At 40.1% G+C, this 17669-nt stretch overlaps 1 protein-coding gene across 1 annotated transcript in view; it reads right to left on the minus strand.

Moving 5' to 3' along the window:
- Nucleotides 1–947: 947 nt before the first annotated feature.
- LOC123800328 (ral GTPase-activating protein subunit alpha-2-like) overlaps nt 948–17669 on the minus strand; it is a 64445-nt gene continuing 47723 nt past the window's right edge. The window contains exons 9-13 of the mRNA XM_087853879.1: nt 16460–16687; nt 6509–6676; nt 5108–5245; nt 1922–2070; nt 948–1200 (exon numbers count right to left, since the gene is read on the minus strand). Of these exons, the coding sequence (XP_087710005.1) occupies nt 948–1200; nt 1922–2070; nt 5108–5245; nt 6509–6676; nt 16460–16687 (936 nt within the window). The remainder of the gene's footprint in view (nt 1201–1921; nt 2071–5107; nt 5246–6508; nt 6677–16459; nt 16688–17669) is intronic.

A 17669-nucleotide genomic window follows, 5' to 3' on the forward strand; every position in this document is an offset into this window, starting at 1 on the left:
CTCAGACATCTGGTATTACTCTGTAAGAGTAGAAGTACCTTTGCCTCGCTGCTTCTTTTCCTTTTGTTCACTTAATTTGTCCAGAGGTAGGTTTGTCATCTCAACTCCATAAACAGTTCTCGCCAGCACTGCTGTCAAGGAGTCCATGATGTTGGCCCACTCGTTTATGAGTTCTTCCCATTCTGTGAGGGAGGACAGCACACCAAGGAAGTCATCCCAGAGCTCTCGAGAAATGTACACACACAGGTTTGCTCGGATCCACGCCACCATGAGCGTCTAAAACCAACGAGCCAACAAGAGAACTGAATCACCCTCATTTGGAAGAAGAATGATTTTTAACAAAACATTTTAAATTACTAGGAATAAAATGAACTTTAAAATAAAAAGCACTTGATCTTGATTTTCTTTTAGTGTCTCAAAATTTATTTGATCAACTGTAACCAGGATCTGAGCTATGGAGAAATCAGCTATTATCATGAGCAAAGCTACTGATTCAAAATCCTCTGGTGTCTGCAGCTAGTCCTGGCTGTAACTGGGGAGAAGACAAAACTCTCTGTACAACAACTATTCTACTTCTTTTTTTTAATAAAGATTTTATTTATTTATTTGACAGAGAGAGAGAGAGAGAGAGAGAGAGAGAGAGAGACAGCCAGCGAGAGAGGAACACAAGCAGGGGGAGTGGGAGAGGAAGAAGCAGGCTCCCATCAGAGGAGCCTGATGAGGGGGTTGATCCCTGAACACCGGGATCATGCCCTGAGCCGAAGGCAGATGCCCAAGGACTGATCCACCCAGGCGCCCCTGGAATTTATATCCTAAAATAATCATTTTGATTCCTGTGGTTTCTGTACCAGTGAACTTGCTACCTGATGGGATTCCTTTGGACCCACCCTCCCTTCATGGGAGAAAGGAAAAGGCTGGACTCCACAGCCCCAGGGGCCCCTGCCAGGTCAGTCCCACCTCATTTCTATGCTTTCCACCAGGTGCACACAGAGCTTTCCCTTTAGTGCTGACTCAAGGACATCCAGAAAAAGCATCCAGAACACAGGCGTGGTAACGGGGCCCCACTGAGGACTTCCATGAGGGAAGTGGCCACCAGAGCTGGTCTGCAGTGGCCCCAAGCCAAAGCCCACTGACAGCAGGGCTGACCCAGCCAGGCCGCCCCAGGGCAGCGATGGGTGGGAGGAACACGTAAAGGACAGGCTGGAGAGGAATTTTACACCCAGAACTGAGGGGCATGAAGAAAGAGGGTTACAGAGTGGCTCTGAGGTCTCTGTTGCTGAGAACGTCTGAAAGCACCTCCTAAGCTGGAGTGATGTGCTCATCATGGGACGAGGGCATGGGAAAAACCCACAGCACTGTGTACTTTCAGGGGTATTATAACACAGAGACACCAAACAAAAACAAAGGACAAAATGAAAACATTTTGCATAAGCACATTTTCATGACGCCACTATATGTTTGACGGTACTATTATTCAGTCATTCTGACAGTCTGTCATTTAAGATAATTGGTTTTCCAAAGTGAATTTAAAGCTTCAAATTTGAAGCATAAAAATCAGTTAACAGCATTTCAGAGCAATTAACAACCTCTCCTGGGCTTATGAGAAATGATATAAAACACCAGTTACGTTGCTTTTCCACAAAGCAGTCTGATGACAATTTAAAATGGAAAAATCTACTATTAAGTAATATGACTACTTTTCATTCAGTAACATTTTTAAAGCCAATAATAAAAATAAACTATCAAAGTACTGGATACTTACCTTCTTCATAATTCACAGAAACTGTTACAGAAGATTGATTATCATCTTACTGTTCACTTTGTAAAGCCATTAGTAAGTGGAGGCTTTGACATTTTAATTATTATGTTGAAAAACAGAAACATCTGTTTTACAGTATTAATTAATTTGAAATAAACTTACCATGTCTTTTTATTCATTGTAAGCTCTATTATCATGGACCTAAAAATAATCAAAACAGCTTTACAGGCATCAATTTGTTCTTTTAAGAGCATGGGAACTTCAGGACATGGTTCCAACAAAAAGACGTTTACTGCATTTGTCAAAAATACCTTGAAATCAACAAATTTTACATTAAACATGTAAATGGAATGAAACACATAAATCTGAACAAGTTTTTCTTAAAGATAATGATATTAATTTCCCTCTACTAAACAATCACCTTTGAGTTATTTCAACTAAGGCAAGTGGTACCAACACACACTCAAGATTTTTTAAAATGCTTCTCTTAGAATCACCTGACACACTTGAAAGACCTTTCCTAGAAAAAAATTATTAATACATATTAATAGTGCAACTGTAGAAAATTTATGAATCAGAAAAGGTTCTGAAGACTTCTTTTTACATTACCTCAGAAGAAAAGGGGAAAACAGTAAGATACGATCACTGCTTCTGGGTGAGAAATTTTGGGGTTGGGGACGGGGAGAGGAAGAGGAGCAGTGGTCAGATAGTGGCTGGGAAAAACCATCTGATTGTTGTGGAATCTCCCAGCACATGAACTTTGCAGGTAGAAAGCACGGCCAGCACCACCCAAGACAGGCGCAGATCTCTAGTAGATGTAGGGAGGCAGGAAACCGGCAAGGCCACATGGTCAACAGTACATAGCTTCCAGGTGCATATTCTTTTAATAGGAGAACTATATTAGGCAGTAGGATATAAAACCTAAGTGAATTCTTGAGATAAAAACAGATTTAAAAAAATTTAGATGATCAGCCAACAGCTCTACAGTCTACCTCAGACCTTTAGGGTACAAGTTCACTGTCCTTTCCTTTCAGGGGTGTTTCAGTAGAAAATTGTGAGACGCACAGATGTGGCCTGTTATGTAGTCGTAAGTGACTGCTTAGGGGCACTACAGTAAAGTTAACACTGTGTTACTACTGACACAGATGACACCAGTGACCCTTCAGTTTAGGAGACTGAGTTGTCAGTCTGGTGATGAAGGTGGATGGGTACCATCTACCTAGATCCTATGCCTTCTTAAGTCTCCCTTGAGTTCAGCAGTACAAATTCAAAGGATCTGGGAACAAACAGAATTCTCTGGCTCACCTGTGAATGAAATCTATGAACACAACATCTTAAAATAGATGCACAAACTGACTGAAGAAATTAAAATAAACATGCTCAAAAGTCAAGTGGGTGATTTAAATATTGACAGCCTCTAAGATTATCTTGTGCAAGATTAAAAAGGTTTCAGGGTCTACTTTTCTAGAAAGAATTACTAAATAAGCACTGTAATAATTGGTAACAGATGATAACAGCAATTGTGAAGACTTTACTAGCTTTCAAGTGGGAAAAAGGAAAACAAAGAACTTTTTGACTAAACAACTATAGCAGTTTTAGTATAATTTTAGTGGCCATTTTATTTTTTTACTACCCTGACTGAGATCAAGACCTGAGCTGAGAGATCAAGAGTCAGAGGCTTAACCGACTGAGCCACCCAGGTGCCCCTCACGGCCATGTTTTTGGAAGATGTATGGCATAGAAGATCTGCTGCAAGACAGATCTTTCACTCAAGGTATTTGGTTTCTTGATGTGAATTTGAAACTTTGCATAGTCCCAAGTAAAAGTGAGGAGTCTTCATATATTATATACTCCTTTCATTTTCTTTTTTAAAAAAGATCAAAATGCCAACTCCATGAATTGTGAATTTGAAACTTTGCATATTCCCAAGTAAAAGTGAGGAGTCTTCATATATTATATACTCTGTTCATTTTCTTTTTAAAAAAAGATCAAAATGCCAACTCCATGAATATTACTTACTACCATGTCAGTACTGGTTAAGGTAAAAATAAGAAAGAAATTAATACGTCCAAATTGTACCTCTCAACAGCAACTGGAGAAGAGTACTAGCTTATTCAACCTGTCCTTGGCCACTTTTTCCTAATGAACCAAGGAAAGGACCAAAGATACTGGATACAAAGAGAACAAAAACAGCTATTATAATCCAAACTAAACATTTTTGAACACTGTTGTGCTACAATCAAGTGGAAAATATTTTCTCTTGGTTTGGCCAAGTCGATGTAACTTATCCTTTCAGAAAACAAATTAACACTCTCCTGAACCTAGGGAGATACGGGCAGTGGGATGGCTGAGGATGGCATATGGCAATCCACTTGGAGGACAAGGAATACCAAGGGACATAGGCTAGGGACTCCGGCATGCACTTCTCTGGTGAGGGCACAGATTTTCCTAACAACTGGCACCGGAATTCTTTGAAGCTACTCAAGTAAAATCATCTTCATTTTGTTTAAAGTTGATTTCAAATTATTTGCTGATTTTCACTGAAAAATGAGAAAATTCAATAGTTACAGAGTATTAAACTTCTAATGAACCTGAAAGCAAAAAGGATACCATGACGAGAAATCCTACTGAGAGACGGATGACAAAAGCATGTCATTGAAAACTGGGCAACAGGCAAGCTATGCCTATGCTACCTCAGGTGGATATGGGGTAGAGGGTGGGCACCAGGGAGCAGGGGAAAAAGAGGCATTCTGTGTTTTCGCTTAGAGTCCTAACAACCTTCCACCTAGATGGGAGCCAAGAGGTAATCAATCTCCCAATCTCCATTTTTGAGGTAAAATCCTGAGGTCTGGGAAGATTAAGTGATCAGCCAAAGTTGTTCTTTCCAATGTTCCCAAATGGCACTGGTTCTATTTTATATATTCATACAGATAAAGATTTAAAAAGTAGAGCATTTATCATCAAACAGGCAATTTTTAAGAAGAATATTCTTTATGGGATTATATAATCACCATGCTTGTCTTGCAAATCAGAGTCCAGATGACGGACTAACTCCCCATAGGTGTTCAGGAGATACTTTTTAAGATTTGGATCTCGGTCATTTCATGTTCACTGCATAATAATCCCTCTCAAAAACCTGCAACCAGCTCATAGGTCTCCTTCGACTAGAAAAGAATCTTTACAAACTGAAGATGAGCAGTCAGGAAGAAAACTCAGAATGAGAACTTAAGAGCTGTTTACTGACAGGTAGATACAAATATCACCATACTTTAATGATGCTATCACAATAAACAAAATGTTCAAATGGACTCCAACTGGAGGTCTTTATGTTTCCAGCCAGCCACGTACCTGCAGCATAGCCTGAGCCCCGGCTTTCACGTTCTTATTTTCTTCTTCCGTCACACATCCTCTGCTCACTGCACTCGTGAAGGAGTATGTTCGTCCCCAACTGGAAGATCGCTTATGACGAGAACCGTCAGTTGAGGTCTTTGGAAGATAAAAACCAGTTAACGGAGGGGGAAGAAGTACATGTTCACATATTTAATTCCTTACACTCACCAAAATTCATGAGAACATAGGTTTTAGAAGGGCGAGTCTTTTTTCCATTTTGTTCACCACCTCCAGCACCTCAAACAGTGCCCAGTGTTTAGTATGTGCTGAAGAAATAAACACAGGTCCAGTGACTGAATGAGTCTCTAAATCAGACCTTTAAAATGTGTGATAAATTCCATTTTCTTATCTATTCATTTTGACCTCATGACCAGTTATTAAAATGATGTCACCAATATTAAAAAATCAAAAATTATGGAATTAATACAGATATTTAAAAGTGATATGCCTTTGATTACAAATAGTTTTAAATGTTTGTTGTTAATTGCTGCAACACCCACTTTTAGAAATAATTTCTCAGGGGCGCCTGGGTAGCGCAGTCCTTAAGCGTCTGCCTTCGGCTCAGGGAATGATCCCGGTGTTCCGGGATCGAGTCCCACATCAGGCTCCTCCGCTGGGAGCCTGCTTCTTCCTCTCCCACTCCCCTGCTATGTTCCCTCTCTCGCTGGCTGTCTCTCTGTCACATAAATAAATAAAAATCTTAAAAAAAAATAATTTCTCAGACTAGATTTCAAAACAGCATGCCAGAAATATAAATATAACAGATATTTTGTTTCAGGAAGAGATCCCACTGTGTCATTTTAGATTTATCCAGCCTCTAGCTTTACCTAACCAGGACGAAAAGTTCCATTCCAACAGCACTCACTCTGAGGACAGCACCCAGCCCTGAAGTGAGGCTTCTTAAGAGAGGAGATAGTACTCATTATTGGGTTAGTCCTTTCAACTGCTCTGGACAGGCCACTGCACAAGACAAGACTGCCAAAACATTCTAAATTTAGTTTCTCAAATGCTATTAGTTTAAACATGTCAATACCAACACGGCAGTGACATTTTTAGTCTCATATGCAGACGTGTGAACATACGATGGCTCATAAAAAAACTCTGCCGCCACAGTGAATGACGAAGCTGCCATGCACAGCCGGACCTAGCCTGAGGGTAAGGAGGTGACCAATGATCCTGAAGACAGCCCAGAAGCAGCCTCACTGAAACAGGTCCTCACGGAACTCAGCAACTGGAGAGCAGCAGCTATGATAAAAGAGCCCCGCCGGCCTCTGCCCCACTGACTGGCACCCTCGCCCGATCGGGTAGACTTTGCTAAAATATGTGTACTCCCAACTGAAACAAGCGACAACGTATTACCTCTTTGCTGTCAGTCTCTGAAAATCCTAACTTTTCAGCATCTTCTAGGGCAGCTTCTTTTTTATCTGGCTCTTCCATGAACACAGGTTTGTCCTGGAGGATCCACTTTCTGTACATTTGAACTACCTTCCTTGTTACAGCTATGTCACAGGAAGGCAACAAAAACGCCTAAAATAAAAAGAGAAGACTCCCTTTAACTCCACACCTGTCAGATCACTGTAACAGACACATAACAGACATTTCTAATCACCACCACCAAGTTTAGACTTTCCTCTGAAACATACGGAGCCAGATATTTTTGTGCACACCAAACTTGCTGAAGAAAAAAGGCATTTTCAGTTAGGCCAGAAAATGTCACACAATTTAAAAATAACTTCTGTATTCTGAATATTTTTTTCACAAAAATAGCCAACATGCACACCTACACAGATACTTTAATTGACTATATAAACAATAACAGTTATACAACCCAATGAATTAGAAATTGAGTATAAGACAACAGACATACTACTGCAGCCAGCTGCAGCCAACTGTCACACCTCCGCCTAACTCCATGTGCAGGGATGTCGTGCTGGTGACGGAAGGATTATTTACACCACAGAAGTTGGCAAATGCTAATAATTGGAGCCTTTCTTTTTTCTTCCCCTTCGTCTTTCTCTTCCTTCCTTCTTTTTTCGCCCCTCCCTTCCACCTTACCATCCCTTTCTGGGAGCCAACATTCACCAGCATACCAATGAGTAAAGACTGTACCCAGGTGTTCTGTACTCACTGGTATGCTGGTGAATGTGGCTCTCAGAAAACACATTAGAGAGAGCCTCTGGCCAGCTGTAGCATTGTGCACATTTATGTGGACTTTCTTTTTTCTGATTTTTCACATTTATTTGAGAGAGAGAGAGAGAGAGAGAGAGAGCATGTGCCCAGCAGGGGAAGGGCAGAGGATGCGGGAGAGAGCAAGCAGACTCCAGCACTGAGCACAGAGCCTGACATGGGGCTCAATACCATGATGCTGAGATCACTGCCTGAGCCAAAACCAAGAGTCAGACTTTAGCCGACTGAGCCACACAGCACCCCATGAACTTTTGAACATTACAGACTCTCTTTACACATATGCATGTAAGACTTCTGATTTAATGTAAGATTCCAAACATATAAACAAAAAGGTGAAGGAGAAATGTATTTGCCTTTTGAGTATTAGCTCTAAGGAATATTTCTGAGGGGTAAACACAAAGGAGAGGAACTCAATACTACAGAAGTGTTTTCATTCCATAGATGAAAAATTAAGCTGAGGCTCAGAACACAAGAGATATTTTCCCAAGGTTACAAAGTAAGTTAGTGATGATTCTAGGTCTTGAAATCTCAAGATTCAGAGATTTAATACTGTCCTTAATGTTCACACTACAGGATCCAATTACAGGCAGACTTCAGTGTAACACGGATTCATGCAATATATATATTTCCATCGATGTCACATCAAATTCCAGAATAGAGGAGTCTGTGTTATAACAAGAAGGTAACATATCAATGTAACAAATATTGTGACTTGTATCTCAAGAAAGATCAACAAGGACAAAGCAGAGTATGACAAAGTACAATGCTGTTCCACTCTAATGTTGTTCCAAATTGTATTACAAATATTTTCACATATACAATAAAGTAGAAATACTTTAAAGTGAATACCCATATACTGCCACCTAGATTCTACCATTAGCATTTGCTAGATTTGCTTACCACATACCTATCAATCCACCCCATTTACCCTTCTTTCAACCCATTTTATTTTTGATGCATTTCAAAGAAATCTGCAAACATCAGTACATTTCATCCCTAAACATTTTAACATGCATATCACTTCCTTAGAGTTCAAAATTTCTTTATGGTACTTTACATAAAATTTATAAATCATGAAATGCACAAATGTTAAGTGGACCATGTGATGAGTTTGGACAAATGTAGACAATGAGGTAATCCTAATCCAAAATCAAAGGTATATCATGTTATCCTCCTCCTAAGAAGCAAATAGAAATTTTCTCTGTAGGAAAATAAGGTCACAGTAAATCCCAAATGATTTGTACAAAATGTCTGGTTAATATGATATGTAGCATATTCATTAAAAATCAGAAATATGAGAAGTCAACATTAACAACACCACAATAAAAACCAGACAATAATTTAAACACATAGGAGATCCAGATAAAGAAAGTTTCAAAAAGAAATGTAAATGGAAGTGAAAAATAAAATAACCAAAATTAAAAACTCAGTGGGTATGGATTGACAACAGAATGGACATGGCTAAAAACAGGATCAAAAATCCAAAGGAAACACTCAGAGTGAAGCACGGTGAGATGAAAGGACGGCTAACTCAGAAAGGAAGGCAAGAGAAAGAACACAGTGACAAGCTGCTCCTATACATGGCTGCAGAGGCACAAGGAAAGAAGATTAGCAAAAAGGGCAGAAATGATATTTGAGGAGAGAATGCCTGAGAATTTTGCCAAAATTGGTAAAAGATGTCAATCCACAGACTCAAGAATCACAAACACAAGCAGGGAAATACAGAGTACCTTACAGTAAAACTGCTGAAAACCAAGAACAATCAGAAAATCTTACAAGCTTCCAGAGGAAAAAAAAAGACATTTCCTCCAAAGGAGCAACCACATGACCTCACATGACTTCTCAAAGACAATGTGACAAATATTCAATGTGCAAAGAGAGAACAGCTGCCCATGTAGAATTCAATATCCAGAAAAACTGCACTTCAAAAACAAAAGCAAAATACAGAAATTTTCAGATACAGAAATGAGAAAAACTTTTACCAGGAGATCTGACCTAAGGGAAATACTGAAAGTTATTCTTTAGGCAGAAGGAAAATAATTCTGGATCAGAGATTTAGGAAGAGATAAAAATGCAATAAACAGGTAATTATTTGGATAACTCTAATTGGATAATATATATATGAATATATATAAAGGAATAAAACTGGGTAAAATAATAGATATGAAAGAGATAATATATGTGTACACATATAAATAATATATTCATAATATGGAATTCAAATACACATGGTCCTCTACTTAGGACAGTTCAACTCAGAAGTTTTCAACGTTATGACAATGCGAAAGTCATGCATATTCAGTAGAAACTGTACTTTGAATTTTGATCTTTTCCTGGGCTAGGGATATGTAGTATGACACTCTCTTGTGGCACTGGGCGGTGGCAGTGGCTACAGCTCTCAGTCAGCCCTGGGATCACAAGGATAAACAACTGATACACTTACTACCATTTTGTACCCATATAACCATTCTCTTTTTCTCTTCCATTATGGTATCCAATAAATTACATGAGATATTTAACACTTTATTATAAGCTAGGCTTTGTGTTAGATGAGATCGCCCAACTTGTAGGCTAAAGTAAATGTTCTGAGCATGATCAGGGTAGGTGAGGCTTAGCTATGATGTTTGGTAGGGTAGGTGTATTAAATGCATTTCTGACTTGCTATATTTTCAACTTCTGATGGGTTTATCAGGACAAAACTGCATTGTGAGTTGAGGCAAATCTGTACATAGCAGGGGCATATGAACTGAGAAGGAATAAATGGAACTGGAGTGCATACTTACAGGGTAAAAGTTGAAATTAATGCTAGATTTTAAGTTAGGGATGCTAACAATTAAAATATTACAAATGAGTGTAAAAATACTAAGCTAGAGGAGAAAAACGGGATGCTAAAAACAACCAGCCTAAGAGAATTCAATACAATTAGCAAAACAATTAGAAAGCAGAAAGTTAGATAGTGAACTTATACACCATTACAGTAGTTGTTATGTCAACTGTAAAGGGAATAAGGCTCCAATCAAAAGAGAAATTATAAGGTTCGATTTTAATAACTATTAAAAGACTATATGCCATTTGTAAGAGGACACCAAAATCATACGGATATGGAGAGGTTGAAAGTAAAAAGAGAGATACACCATGCAAACACTAACCAAAAGAAAACTGGTAGAGCTATATTAAGAATAGGCAAGACTGACATTGAGACCAAAAAAAAAAATAAGTAAATAAAAACATTATTAAAGAGAAAAAATTCTTCCTGATGAAAGAATCAGTTCAAAGGAACATATGACATTTGTGAATCCATACTGAAACTAATAATTTTGCCTCAAATATATATATATATATATATATATGTGTGTGTGTGTGTGTGTGTATAGCAAATACTGATAGACTTTGAAAAAAAATAGACCAATCCACTGCTATAGTAGGATATTCTCAGTAACTTGCAGAACAGCAGATCAAAAAAATAAGGCTAGAAAAGAATGGAATATGTGTTTCCTACCTTCTCACCGTATTCTCCATGTCTCAACCTCTCATATTTTTCATCTTTGTCTCTCTGGGGGACACTTGGGATAATTTCTTCAGGTCTGTCATTCTGTTTATTCAGTCCTCAGCTGTACCTAACCTGCTATTAAACTCACCCACTAAGGTTTTCCTTTACTATTTCAATTATTACTTTTTTTTTCATTTCTAGGAGTTCTGTTTCCTTATTATTCAAATCTGCTTAGTCATTTGTTATAATTTCTTGTTTCCTGGAAACATTTCCAAGTTGTCTTTTATTACTTTAAACATGTTGAAGGTATTCATACTGAAAATTCTAGAAAAGTTTTGACTTGAAAATTCCTAATTGGAAGAAAGGTTGATCTGAAATTATTATACCCAGTTAAACTGTTTTTCATGTGGAAAAGCAAAAGGGAAACATTCCTCATCACAAAAGAACTCAGGGACTAGAGCCTCAAGACACCTTCTTGAAAACACCCACTCAATGACAAAACAAGGCCATCCAAGAAGTGCATCAAAGCAAGCATGTTAGGACTCAGGACACCAGGAGGAGAGTGTAGCTAAATTCAGAACCAAGACTGAACAACTCTGCACATCAGAATTCCAAAACTGACTGCAAATAAGGGTAAATTTAGCCTAACAATTTATAATATAATGAAATAAGTGGATGGGGAGAGGAGGCTGAAGAAAATACCAGGCTAATAATTTCTTCAGATTTCTTAAGAAATCAATAAGTGCTATCTAAAATTACACCATGGGGATAAAAACTGATGCCACCACCTTAATGTGATTTTAATCTTCTCATTATAGATAAATATTTTGGTAATTAATATTTCTTGTGTTAAAGGAAATGTTTACTTGAATTTCTACAATTCTGTGTCTCTTTATTTTTTCTTCTGTCAAATTCAAATAAAACAAAATTCAGAGCTCTTCGTTAAAAATGCACAAAAGCATCATTAGAATTAAAGATTCCATTGTCATAAAGTTACCTGTCAATCCCTCACCACCACCCCGGTTCCTCCACATACCCTCCCATTGTCTCTGCCTTTACCTCAGTCAACCTCTGTCTGGTTTTACCTTCACCCATCCATGGCTAGCTGGCTGCCTGTCCATCTTTAACTGCCTGCCAAATTCTCTGTCTGTCTGCCTGTTTGTCTGCACCTACGCACCTGTCCATCTACACCTCCCTGCTCACTTCCACCTCTGCCAGCTGGCCTGTCTACACCCACCTGTCTAATCTTCTATGCCTGCCTGCCAGTTTGTTTACGTCTATCAGCTCATCTGTAAGCCTTCCTGTCTGTCTGCCAGGCTGCTCTCTGTCTGTTTATATCCTGCCTTACCCATCTCCTCTCTGCCAGGCTCTTATTTGCTTATCTAGCTAGCCAGGCCAGCAGTCAAATAGACACACATAGGAATACCCGGAATGATACTCTACAAACATCAACAGTGGTTGCTTAATGGCAGTATTTTGAGTGATTGGCTTGAGATTCTATTTGTCTAATGAACATTCACTTTTTTAAAAATAAAGTTATTTTTTAAAACAAAACCAACACCAACAAAACAACATAATCGACAAATAACCTTTAGAGCAGTGCTTTGAACTTTTCAGACCCATAACCTAAGTAAGACATTTTACGGAAGCATATATGCATTTGTATAATAAATGTTCTTTTAGAATGTTTACAAAGAAATACTAATCCTTAGAATATGCAGTGTACTCTGAAATGTTTCGGTCCATCCTATTTTATTCTATTCCATTATTTTAAAACAATACTGGCCTTTTTTTTAAAGATTGTATTTATTCATCTGGGAGAGAGAGACAGAGCACAAGCAGGGGGAGAGAGAGAGGGAGAAGCAGACTCCTCACTGAGCTGGGAGGCCAGTGTGGGGCTTGATCCCAGAACCTGGAGATCATGACCTGAGCCAAATGCAGATGCTTAACCATCTGAGCCACCCAAGCGCCCCAAAATACTGGCTTTTGATAAGTTGATTTCATGACCTACAAATGGTCACAACGGGTAGTCCGGAAAAACACTGGTAAGAAGACAAGTTTCCAGCGGAGTGACCCCGAGACCAGAACTGCCCCACCTGAAGCTTCTACCACTCACTGCTAGCCTGCCTGCTGGGGGCAGCAGTAAACTGAGGCTGCCCTGAGCACCACTGAACCTCGTCTCCCCTCACTTACCATCTATTTCCACTGCCTGCAACCTACCAAACCACCCAGGCCAAGGAGACTTGCACAGTTAGCCCCTGCCACGAGACTTTCTGCACTCGGGGCCCCTTGTCAGCATTTATTTCGACACCACACCCATGGACGTCTGACCTTCTTCCATCATGCACTGTTCTCTGGTGCATACACACACATCTTACCTCCCTCACTGAGAACATGCGCTTCCTGAATGTACATTTTAAACTTTAATGGCCTTTAGGCCTAAATATTAAATAGTCTCTGAACACTTTAAAGTTAAAAACTAAATCACTAGGAAACAAGTCACATTTTGCCATCCTGAAAAGAACAATACAGAGAAAGACAATTATCATATGGTTTCACTCATTTATGGAACATAAGAAGCAGGAAGATCGGTAGGAGAAGAAAGGGAAGAAAGGGGGGGTAAAAAGAAGGGGGAATGAATCATGAGAGACTATGGACTCTGGGAAACAAACTGAGGGCTTCAGAGGGGAGGGGGGTGGGGGAATGGGATAGGTTGGTAATGGGTATTAAGGAGGGCACATATTGCATGGTGCACTGGGTGTTATATGCAACTAATGAGTCATGGAACTTTACATCAAAAACTAGGGATATACTAATGGTGACTAACATAATAGAATAAAAAATATATTATTAATTTAAAAAAAAAAGAACAGACAAAAAAAAATCCCGCCCCCCCAAAAAGAACAATACATCATTGACCACAAGAGGGCAATAGAATGCAATGTTAAAACCCATGCCCCTTCAAGAATCTCTACTTAGTATTTTAATATGCACAACATTTACGGTTTAAATTTCACATACGTGCTTTCAAATTAGATTTGATAAAGAATAATGAGAAGGTGTAAATAAAATGTTTTTTGGCTTCACGGCACACAGATGTCTCAGAAGTTCGGTCATAAGTAGTCTGCAGTTACCTCCTTGGCCCAAGCTACTTCTGAACTGAATGTAGATTGGAGTGAGGACTAAAATTGAATGCAGAATTTAGAGCACCCTCTTGCCAGCGGTGCAATGTCAATAATGGATGCAAACAAAACTTTCCATATAATAAATTAACAATTTACACAATAAAGGCAAAACCATATCAGTTTAGCATTATCTTGTGTGCAAAATTTATAAGCTTTGTGAATCATATCCAGTCTTATACTAAGCACTGGCATCCAAGAGCTTAAAACATTGCTACAGATCAGAGCCTGCAAAGTATGGCCTGTCATCCAAATCCAGCCTGCGAAGTGAGTTTCATAAATAAAGTTCCCCAGGAACACAGCCATGCTTCTTCGTTATGTGCTGTCCATGTCTCCTTTCTCACTACAAAGACAGAGCTAAATAGCTGTAACAGAGTCCCTGTGATCAACAAAGCCTGAAATACTATTACCTAGTCCTTTACTCTATAAAGAATATGACCTCTATCCTCAATTATATGACCTTGATGATTTCAACTCAAATTACATGGTTATCAAGTACCTTCCGTGGGTACAACAGGAACACAACAGGGCAACGTTAATGGACAGACTAGGGTAGATTTTTAAGTCATGGACTATTATGATAAAAGAATGTTTTGGCAGCATGACATATACAGTATAGGCTAGAAAGGGATGACACAGCAGGTGCGGGGCTCCAGGGAGCATGCTGCTAACCACGGCCAAAGGAAAAGGAGGGAGCAGGAGTGAGAAAGCCCCCTGCATGGCTTGTCCAGTGATGGCTCACTGGAGGAGCTGGAGACGAGAAGCACAGGAGGGCTGAAATTAATATGCACACAAGAACACGAGTTCCGTTAAAGAAGTGGTCAAGTCATGAGGAGAAGCTGATGTTAGGGAAGAAAATAAGCTAAGCTCTGGCCTCATCATCATTAAGACACCACTAGAATGTCAGACAAGATCACCAGTGGGCATTTTAAAAGGCAAGTGTGCAAACAAGAAGCAAGGTCCAGACAAAAAGCTTGAGTGAGAGTCTCACGCCACATGGCTGCTGGCTCTGAGCCCGAAGGAGGCAAGTGTGGAGTTACAGCAGAAAAGGCTCAAGCCCAGACTTGGTCAATTCTTGGAATCTGGGGTCAAATAAAAAAGGGGCCAAGAAATGAGACAGAGAAGACACAGTCAGGGAGTGAGAATATTACACTAATATTTTCTTAAGTCCAACCTTTTTATTCACTAAAATACAAAATACGTGAAAACCTCCAGATTGCTGTGGATTACACTGGAACTTTCATTCTTGGTTGATTTTTCCTTAATGACAGTCTCAGAAGTGAAAGGGTTAATTGCTATCTAGAAGTCTTGCCCCTCCTCAAAAAGCTCTTCATGCTGCACATGCACCGGTCACGTGTGTGCACAGGGCTCCTCCCCTTCTCCCCACGGATCACAGGTCTCTGCCATTCAGGGGCCTCACCTTCTGTGCGTGTGCCCAGACTCAACAGCTAGTCCCCATCACATGCACATACCCACAAAAGAGCCAGGCTCTGTCTCCCAGGGCACTGGTACCAAGATGCAGGTGGCCAGTGGCTCCAGCCCACACCACAGGTCTGCTGTCTTCTCCGCTGCACCACAGGTTCTGCTTCCTCCATCAGAGTTTCTCCACAGCAGCACTACTAATATTTGGGGCCTGATGTTCCCTGTCGTGGGCTAGCGCAGGCCCTGTCCTATGCCTGTAGCATAATCACTGGCTACTACCCACTAGATGCCAGTAGCATTGCCCTCTTTCCAGTTGTGATGACCAAAAATGTCTCCGGACAATGCCCCTGGGGGGCAGAACCAGCCCCGGTTGTAGCTCAGGGCTGCTAATAGTTGCCCGGCCTCTGATCTATCTCTGCCGTCTTCTTCCTCACTTGCACCTGCTTTCTTGTTTGTACTTCCCCTCCCTTTTCACTCACCACAGTGTCCACCACCAGGGTGCTGTATCAGCGTCATCCCTTGCTTTCCCCTTATTCCCCTCCCCACCCAACTATTTCCTCTTACGTCATAAATACTTCAATCACACGTTCATGCCATGTGTGTTTGCAGGGAAAGTACAACCATCTGCAGAGCCTCCACAGAGCTCCCTCTGGCCCTTGGGACAACACCAGCCTGGGGCTCCTCTTTGCCATGTTCATTGGTTCATGAGTATTCAGCAAGAGTTTTCTTCCCACCTACCTCTGGGTTTCAAGTTTCTTACTGACACGTGAGGGTATTTTTGGAATGATTTGCTCATATACAGAATTTCCCCTCCACATGTAGGAATTTTACAAAAACAAAATCTTAAAGAATCATACACAAAATCACAACACTCCACATGACAAATTAAAAGCAGGATTAGAGGAATCATTATTCAGTCCAGGAATGTAGCCCAACTCATCAATAGTATTTCTTGCAGTACTATGAGCAAAAGAACAAGAACAAAAGTCTCTTCAATTTCATGAACTTATAACACACACACACACTAACCTGACGAAAGACTTCGTTCACAAAGTTGACATAACCTCGCGTTGACAAGAGAATCCGCTGCACCATTTCATACACGGTGCAGTGCTCTTCTTCAATCCTACAAAGGCTGGAGTTGCTGAGTCTTCGGTCAGACAAGGTGCTGCTGTTGGAATGGTTTTTGTCCTGCTCTGCAGGCCCACCGCCATCCAGCTCCACCACACTCTCTTGCCCCACGCCACCACCAACAGTCTGGAAGAAAGTCATTACAACTTCTTTTTCTTTTTTTTAATAATAATATTTTTATTATGTTAATCACCATACAGTACATCCCTAGTTTTTGATGTAAAGTTCCATGACTCATTCCTTGCGAATAACACCCAGTGTACCATGCAATACGAGCCCTCCTTAATACCCATCACCAGCTTATCCCATTCCCCCACCCCCCTCCCCTCTGAAGACCTCAGGTTGTTTCCCAGAGTCCATAGTCTCTCATGGTTCATTCCTTTTGTTTCCCCCCACCCTTTCTTTTCCCCTTTCTTCTCCTACCGATCTTCCTACTTCTTATGTTCCATGAATGAGTGAAACCATATGAGAATTATCTTTCTCTGCTTGACTTATTTCACTTAGCATTATCTCCTTCAGTCCCGTCCATGTTGCTGCAAAAATTTGTGTAATCATTCTTTTTGATGGCTGAGTAATATTCCATTGTATATATGGAGCACATCTTCTTAATCTGTTGAAGGGCATCTCGGCTCCTTCCATGATTTAGCTATTGTGGACAATGCTGCTATGAACATTGGGGTGCATATGGCCCTTCTCTTCACTATGTCTGTATCTTTGGGGTAAATACCCTCTGGGGCAATGGCTGGGTCATAGGGTAGCTCATTTTTTAACTTTTTAAGGGACCTCCACACTGTTTTCCAAAGTGCCTGTACCAACTTGCATTCCCAAAAACAATGTAGGAGGGATCCCCTTTCTCCACATCCTCTCCAACAATTGTTTATTGCCTTGTCAATTTTTGCCATTCTAACTGGTGTAAGGTGGTATCTCAGTGTGGTTTTGATTTGAATTTCCCTGATGGCTAATGATGTTGAACATTTTTTCATGTGTCTGTTAGCCATTTGTATGTCTTCATTGGAAAAGTGTCTGTTCATATCTTCTGCCCATTTTTTGATTTGTTTATTTGTTTCTTGTGTATTGAGTTTGAGAAGTTCTTTGTAGATCTTGGTTA

This window comes from Ursus americanus, chromosome 22, assembly GCF_024610735.1.
Source record: "Ursus americanus isolate L20-20 chromosome 22, mUrsAme1.1.p, whole genome shotgun sequence".
In the NCBI taxonomy this organism is placed as follows: domain Eukaryota; kingdom Metazoa; phylum Chordata; class Mammalia; order Carnivora; family Ursidae; genus Ursus; species Ursus americanus.